The 8558-nt window shown below is 32.2% G+C and overlaps 1 protein-coding gene across 2 annotated transcripts; it reads left to right on the top strand.

Annotated features, from left to right (window-relative positions):
* The first annotated feature begins 2234 nt into the window (after nucleotides 1-2234).
* Nucleotides 2235-3616, top strand: LOC115714290 (pectinesterase inhibitor 10). 2 transcript variants are annotated; one of them, XM_061107116.1, is made up of 2 exons: nucleotides 2235-2377; nucleotides 2633-3616. In XM_061107116.1, exon 2 carries the CDS (start codon nucleotides 2688-2690, stop codon nucleotides 3342-3344), a length of 657 nt encoding a protein of 218 aa, XP_060963099.1. In that variant the 5' UTR covers nucleotides 2235-2377; nucleotides 2633-2687; the 3' UTR covers nucleotides 3345-3616. The 2 variants fall into 2 exon arrangements, with proteins under 2 accessions (XP_060963099.1, XP_030498799.1); XM_030642939.2 differs by having other exon boundaries at nucleotides 2243-3616.
* The last annotated feature ends 4942 nt before the right edge of the window (nucleotides 3617-8558 follow it).

Here is an 8558-nt window from a genome sequence, read left to right as displayed (position 1 = left end):
CGCATTACGATGGGTAAATCCTTGATCATCCTGTCGCTTTTGTCTAGTATCCATGTTCCTACGAGACACTTCTGAGTTTTTAGGTTGTGTACTCCCATGATTTAGAATACCGGGAGAAGATCCTAGATCATTGGACTGAGTTTGTCTAGTGTTAGTGTTTCCTAGATTCTGTGGACATTCCGTGTCCACTAGAATATCCCTCGTATTCCCTGGTTGATCATCCTAGGGATTCGTGGGAGTTTTGCGGTTATTTTCTCTAGTAGGGGTTTCCTTATTTCTCTTGGTTCTCGGCCTTCTGGGTCTTCCCCTATGTCGCCTTATGGATGTGTTTGGTTGGTTAGGAGGTGCATCACTGTGTGCCGCTCTTACAGCTACAGCCTCGCGTTCCAATTTATCATTTCTCCAATTCGATTCTGCCAATCTCTATTGAAGTTATTTATTTTTTAATTCCACAAATGGTACGTATCTTGTGGGATCGTATGCATCCTGACTACATCTTTCATGGATTTTATCACCAGTTTGCTCAAAACCCCCATCAGTATTTCTCCTTCCCGAGTGTGGGATCTTAGTCACATTTGTCCCTTGGGTACCCTGGGGTTCTTTCCCAGTACGCTTAGTTGTTTCTCTCGATTGATTGTCATCGTTTTGAGGGGTATGCCTAGACATGGTTGGAGAAAAAGAAAAGTTTGAATATTATTTATGGAAGGTGTGTTTTTTGAGTTTTTTTTACAAGTCTCTCAATGAAAGTACCAAACTATTAACGCTAATTTTCGTTAACCAATAAACAAGTCTTGATTTAATAAATAAACTTCAAATAATAAATAATAATAGTAATAATATATATAAACAAGAAGATTTTTATGTGGTTTTGAAGTTAAGTTTTTATAGTCTACGAGTCCCTCTTATTATTGGGATTAGACGAGTTTATGATTCTTAATTTTTGTCGTCCCTAATTCTGGGAAGTCTTCTCCTATTTATAGATGTCTGGGATAGGCAGTTATTCTCTTAAAATCCTATCCTCGTAACTGCTCCTGAAACATGCACACTTTTTCACATTTCATATTTATAACACATGGGATAAATAGATAACCTCACAACCACTCTTGTCTTTATTTAAAAAGCGGTTATGCTGACTAAGATTTTACGCCTCGCAGTATTAATAATCACTTTCTATACATATTCTTTAGTCTTTCAATATACTCACAAGTATGTGGATCAATGACTTGCAAGCTCTTAAAGAATTCATTATCTATCATTTCCATCTAACTATTGTTTTATTGTTTACTCTGTGTATCAATGACCCTTTTTTACATGTCGTTCACCTTTGGTCTTACAAGATAGTTGTTATTATTCATAATTCATCCTTAAATGTTTAAGGAGAAGCTCAAATGTCTACCATTTATATTTTTCGAGACGAGTTATTGAACGTATTTATTTTCATATAGCCTGAGTTGGTTTATATCCTAGCCTTTTTTACATGTTTTAGGATCATATTAGTGTTCAAAATAAGTATAACACTTATATTTTACAACTTGTCTACCTTAACAAGCATTTTTAAAAATTTAATTATTAAAGATGCTCTTATGAGGTATATTAATTTTATTGATATAATTTAATAAAAATTATAAAAATTTACTAACTAATTATAATGACAAGACATTATCTCATAATAGCGCAAATAGCAAATGCTAATATCCGTAGTCATGTTACATGTAACGTGTAACGTGTCACATATATGGCTAGAGAAAAGCCACGTGTCAATTACATTGCCCACCTCATCATCCATCTTTACGTAAAAAAAGAATAATAATAATAATGCCACAGATTTTGAGATTGAGATTTCCCACTCATATAATCCATATATATTATATTTATATATAAAGAAATTGTTAATATAAAAATATCAAAAGCCAAGGCAGCCAACCCTTGCCGAGGCGTGAGGTCACAGTGATTGGAACCGTACATAAAAAGGAGAGGAATAACGACGTGTATGGCTAGGATTGATTATGTTCAGACAAACTTCGAGGAAACCGAGGAATGATCCAACGCTCCAAATCCTCTCAACGGCTATTTCTTAATATTGTCATATCATCCAACGGTCATAACCGAATCGGCGGTTGCCGCCCACCCAACCCACCATTTGAGTGTAGTTTAGCCGACTGTAACGGTTGTCGGTCAATTTGGATTGACAATGACTTCTTTTTTTCTTTAATTATTAATAATAAAAATAATTATTTATAAAGTAGCCGTTGGAAAAGGCAAAGACTCTGCCTTTGCCCATGCCTGTGGCTGTGGCTCCGATCGTTTACTTCCATATATAAATATAAATAGAGCTTAGAGAGAGAGAGAAAGAGTGCGTTAAGAAGAAGATTCTGTTGTTAAGTTTACACCATTTTTATTGTTAAATTCATTTCCATGATCATTGAGATTACGAGAAATAGAACGTTTATTAATCTCATCTTTCTTTCTTTAATTATTATTATCTTATAAATATTTATTGCTAGCGTTTGATTTGATCAGCTTTTTTTTTCAAGGCTATTATTGATCGTGTTATTAGAAAGATCATCGGCTAATTTGTGTATAATTTTTTTGAATTATAATTAGTTATGGAAGCAGTGATTAATGTTGACAGGTATTACTCTTCATCAACAATTGAGTACAACAACAACAATAACAAGAAGCAAGTGATGATCAAAAGAACAACCCCAAGAAAGAACAGCCGAATTTCTTCTGGCTATTATATCAATAAACCATCTGAAAACATAGCTCCGGCAACGGTCAACGGTTCCGGCATCATCCAACACCTTCCTTCTATTTACCTGTTTAATAATAATAATAATAACTCATATCATCAACGACAACAAAACCCACCTTTGCTTCCTCTACCAATTCTCCCCTTCTCTTCTTCATCATCGCCAATAAACAGAGGCCTCTCATGCCCTCTTCTTCCTCCTCCAACAAATACCAGAAAGACAAACAGAGACCATTCCCTCACACCCAAGAAATCAAAATCAAAACCAACATCAGCCAAAGTTTCCAGCTTGATGATGAAATCATCATCCCAATCTATGGTAATTGCTTCAACCAACAGGTTAGGACCCGATCCAAATGACCTTCCTAAGGCTTTAACCACTAAAAAGAGTAGTAGTAGTGTTTGTTCTGTTGTTAATCTTGTGGAAGATCTACACACGTTTTCTGGTTCTGTGTTTAGCCTAGCTCCACCGCCGAGCAGCCTTCCTCTACCGAGGTTTTCACTTAAGCCCAAGCTCAGCTGCAACGCTGAAGCTGCAGGAATTGATGCCGGTGCCACTGATAATCTCCGTCGGCTACTTCGTCTTCGGTGAACTCCCCTCTCTCACTCTCCCACTGCCACTTATACTCACTCTACTGTGCTTTTGGAGTGTAAATAAAAGAATCAGAACTATGAGGTGTTGTTAAGCCTCACTGATTCTAATGGAAGCTTTTTTTCTTTTTTGTGGGTGTATTTGTGTTAATCACCACCTGTGTTTTTTGATCGGGTGAGTGTGCACAGATAAATCTTATTAGGTAGAAAATGTTTTTCTTTTTTTTTCTTAATCACTCAATAATTTGTCAATAAAAATCTACTTCTTATGAATTGTATGCATGAACTAAACTTAATTAGCACATCAGCTTTCTCTTAAGACCACAACAAGAAAAGTTCACCAAGAAAAATTATTTAACTTTCAGCAACTAATTCAAGTCCACATTGTTGCACTTTTCTACAATACTCTCAATCTAAAATATTTCACTCATTTGTAGAAAATCTACAAACCTTACTCTAAACTTTTTAAATGATTATAGAATATTTAAATAATTCTTTAAAACTTTAGTCTAGAATATTTTAGTTATGCATAGTTATTAGCTTTGAATAGCAGAGAGAAATTGAATTTCATTAATTGGAAGTAGTGAATTACAATGGTAAAGGGTCTGCTATATATAGCAGAGTAAAGTAAAGTAAAGTCCGTTGTGAGATAACAAACCAATCGAAAGTATAACAGTTATAACAAACCATAACTAACTTAACTAACTAAGCCTAAGTCTCTAATAATAGTAGATAAATTTACTAAACTAGAAAGAGCAAACAATTCTAGTCACAACAACTAAGGCTAATTATCTTCTAAGCCTAATTATCATCATCTAATAAACCAATCTTATAATTCATTAACATCGTCATTTACCAATTAATTTATAACTCATCAACATTGCCATTTATACACTGCTTTTAAATTGTAACCAACATTACAAAGCCAAGAACTGCAAACTATCAATAAACTTTACTACTTTCTACATACAATTATTCTCTTCTAAGCTTAACTATCAACGTTGTCATTTATACACTACTTATTCCCATAACATCTAGACCCATATTCTAGTTTACACTATAAACCAGATACAAATTATAATTTTTATCTATACCAATTAACAAACCATCATGAGTGGGGCGTAGTTCATCATCATGAGTTCCGACTCTAACATTGATATCAAAACCTACTCAATGTAAGTTAAATTATTGAAAACTATAATTTTTGGTCCATCAAAATAAATAGATCACAAAATTTATAGAAAATTGTTGAAGAATGAGTCACTATTCTTGAAGATATTACATCTCTTTCGAAAAATCAAAAGAAAACATTAGAGGATAACCAACAAAAAAATTCTCACAAATTATACTACTTACAACAAGTCATGACATACAATCTTTTTCCACGACAAAAAAAGCATGAGACACGCTGCAAGAGGAGTTTCAAAGGACAACTAAGGTACGCACAACTAGACTACAAATACTTAGAAGAGATTTTGAAAATCTTAAAATAAAAGATAATGATACAGCAAAAGATTAGTATTGTATTTTTTGTTGTCACATTTGATTTTATGTGGTTATTGGCTGGTTCTTGATGACAAAGTGATTGTTTTTCAATTTGTTGTAAAAAATTAATATTTTTGTTTCTTTTTATTACAGATGGCTCTAGAGCTTATTGTTCCCAGTTCAGCCCACTTTATAGGTCGTGTGACATATAAGGAGAGTGGAATATTCAATATTATCGTTACACAGATTGAAAAACATGAAGGCTTAATTGATAGTTTTGGTGCATCAATTAATGTTGCACAAAATGTATTAGTTTTTATAGTCTATATCATAGATAGAAAAGCGGAAGCGAATTTTATTAAAAAATAATTTAATCCAAAATGAACTATAATCTCAAGGATCTCAACATAATATATATAGATTAAATCTAAACTACATGAAAAGAGAAACAATACATTTTGTAGCTTATCAAGGGATCCTCGCTATCTTTTCGTATTAATTTATCAAACTTCCAATTCAAGAACTTGTTGAAGAGTTCATACCACAATCTTCCAAGTCAGCCTGAACACTCAAGAATAGAGTAGGTTATTAGATTTAATTAGACGAGTATAATTTTGTAATCACAGTATATTCTTAATTTATGAGATACTATGATGAGATAGGAAAGAACACAAAATTTACACACCACACTATAGTGTGTGGTGTGAGAGAGAGAGTGAGAGTGAGAGAGAGAGAGAGAGAGAGAGAGAGAGAGAGAGAGAGAGAGAGAGAGAGAGAGAGAGAGAGAGAGAGAGAGAGAGAGAGAGAGAGAGAGAGAGAGAGAGAGAGAGAGAGAGAGAGAGAGAGAGAGAGAGAGAGAGAGAGAGAGAGAGAGAGAGAGAGAGAGAGAGAGAGAGAGAGAGAGAAAATTGTATTTTTCAACCCTAATTGTTCTTTGAAAAGTCACACTTAATTCACTTGTTTTCACTTTTATTAATTCATTGGTTGTTATTCTGATATATATCACATATAATATGGCTGAACATCGGACAAGTTGATTGAGTTTCGGATCCGCGAGTTTCAAGTTCACGGGTTTCGAGTCCAAAAAAATGAACCTAAACCCAGACCCGAGATAAGGTCAGGTTGGGCGGGTTGGCGGGTTACGGGTTGAACGAGTCAACAAGTTGACCCAATCAACTCTTTTAAAAAAAATCAAATTTTATATGGTCAAATGGTTATTTCTTTTACTTTATTTATTTACTAAATTAAGTATATATAATATAAAGCCTTATTCTTTAGATTAAAAGAAGAAAAGAAGTATTAATTTAAATTTTAAACCAAAGTACAAAAGTCAATCTAACAAACAAATAACTTATTCATCAAACTTCATGCTCAGGAATCATGATAATAAAAGTACAAACTAAAATATTTCAAAGTCTATAGTGCATAAAAATCCAAAGTCCATAGTCCATATAGTCCATAAAATCCAAAGTCCATATATATATATGTAAATAAATGTATTAAAACATTCAGAAATATATATATATATATTGTTCACCGGTTTGGCGAGCGGGTTCGGGTCCAACCCGAAACTCGATGATCATAAAAACCTAACATGTGAACTCGCCTGATAGAGTACTGGGTTGGACTCAACCCGCTTGAACAATTTTTTTAAAAAAATTTTGTGGGTTGACTAGGTCAAGTCCGGGCGGGTTAACCGGGTTCGAATCAAATCCGCTCAAAATGTTCAGTCCTAATATATAAGGTTATAAACAAATAATATTTAATTTAATTCAAATTCAAATATGAATATCATATAACTGATTAACAGAAACTAATTATATTCTTTTATTTAAATATTATTTTATAATTAAATAGATTATCCAATAATATATTTAATTAAATAATTAAAAGATAATTAATTAATTTTAATAATAAAATAATCATCCAAAATTGTCATGGACCTTTATATGTCACCCTATACGTGTAGGCTAGGCCCTACAAGTGTGCCATATTTTAAGATCTAAAATTAATTTCTCAATTTTACCACAAATAAGATTTATTATTTATTTTGCCAATAAATTATAATTAATTAATTCTCATTAATCTCTTATTTCTCTAGGATTAAAATAAATATTATTTTCACTAAAATAATATATTTCTACTTTAATATTATTTAAGAATAATATTATATTTAACTAATTAATATAGTTTTATTAAATAAAACTAAATAGTTAAATACTATTCATATACACAATTCATAATTGTTATAATTATTTAAAATAATAATTTCCACAAATTACTATTTTGCCCTTGAGAATTATTTCTCGTACAAATTAATTCTCACTCAATTTTTTTTTATCAAATTAAATCTTACACTTACTTGTATAGAGGTGACTTGGGGACCATGGACCTATATTTCAAAGCTCCAATAAATACTTGATTATTATCGATCTCATCAATAGAATAATTCAGTTTATTAATTCCATTATTACTCCACTATAAATATAGAATTGCACTCTTATAATATAGAATTATATTTACAGAATTCTGTTGGGTTTTATGCCCTAAATAAAACTCATTTCAATATAATCAGATTTACTTATTAATATAGATCAGAAATAACATTTAATGTTGCATGGTTCACATGATTTATTTCATGATTATATGTACATAATCTATAAATTCATCTGAAACCCTTTTCACATACTTGATCCTGTTTATTGTGCCGTCAACACATTGGAAAGTAAACATGACTATGTGAATAAAGTTTTCTAGATTTATCAGACATAGGGTTTTACTGATATGATAATCTACAACAGAGTTTACTTGCATTTGGAGAAGTGCTATGTTCTTTCCAGAGCATTGGTTAAAGTAAAGCTCAGGTTGGATGCATGGAGTATGCATCGGAAGGGACCGATATTGAACTATGACTTAGATTTATTAAACTTACCGTAATATCTATTCAAGTCAATATCGCCTAGTTGATCCTAGATCAAATGATCTTAATCCTGATATGATTAGGGTCAATCTCGAGAGGCTATTCTTGTTCTTTGATTTGTTAGTTAAGCCTACTTTTAGGTCAGGGTGATACGTACATTTTGGGAACACGGTAGTGCAATTGAGTGGGAGCGCTAGCATAAACATGGAATCTATAGCTTCTATCTGGCGAATAGTAAGCAAAGGATGATCTCCTTCGAGCTTGACCAAACGAACATAAATGGTGGAGTACTCATTTCACATAAGCTGAAATATCATTTATACGGGATCAAGTGTTTTAAGGATAAAATACATAGTAGGGTGTTACGGTAATCTAATCCTTTTACAGTGTAGATCATTCATATAGAGGATCATTGATCACATTAGGATTATAACAATGGATAACTAATGATGTGTCTATATGGTGGAACATATAGAGCATTCTATATACTGAGAGTGCAATTCTAAGTTCTATGCGTGGATTCAACGAAGAATTAATAAGTTAGTGAATTTTAGTGCTAAATTCTTGATCTACTTATTGGAAGCTCGGTTATATAGACCCATGGTCCCCGCACTAGTTGAGATAATATTGCTTGTAAGACTCATATAATTGGTTTTGATTAATCAATTATAATTCTCAAATTAGACTATGTCTATTTGTGAATTTTTCACTAAGTAAGGGTGAAATTGTAAAGAAAGAGTTTATAGGGGCATATTTGTTAATTATGATACTTTGTATGGTTCAATTAATAAATATGATAAATGACAATAT

Source organism: Cannabis sativa, chromosome X, assembly GCF_029168945.1.
Source record: "Cannabis sativa cultivar Pink pepper isolate KNU-18-1 chromosome X, ASM2916894v1, whole genome shotgun sequence".
Taxonomy (NCBI): domain Eukaryota; kingdom Viridiplantae; phylum Streptophyta; class Magnoliopsida; order Rosales; family Cannabaceae; genus Cannabis; species Cannabis sativa.
This window is presented reverse-complemented; position numbering and strand designations above follow the sequence as displayed.

Coding starts and splice junctions, on each gene's coding strand:
- LOC115714290 (XM_030642939.2), top strand. CDS start 2,607: ATGGAAGCAGTGATTAATGTTGACAGGTATTACTCTTCATCAACAATT.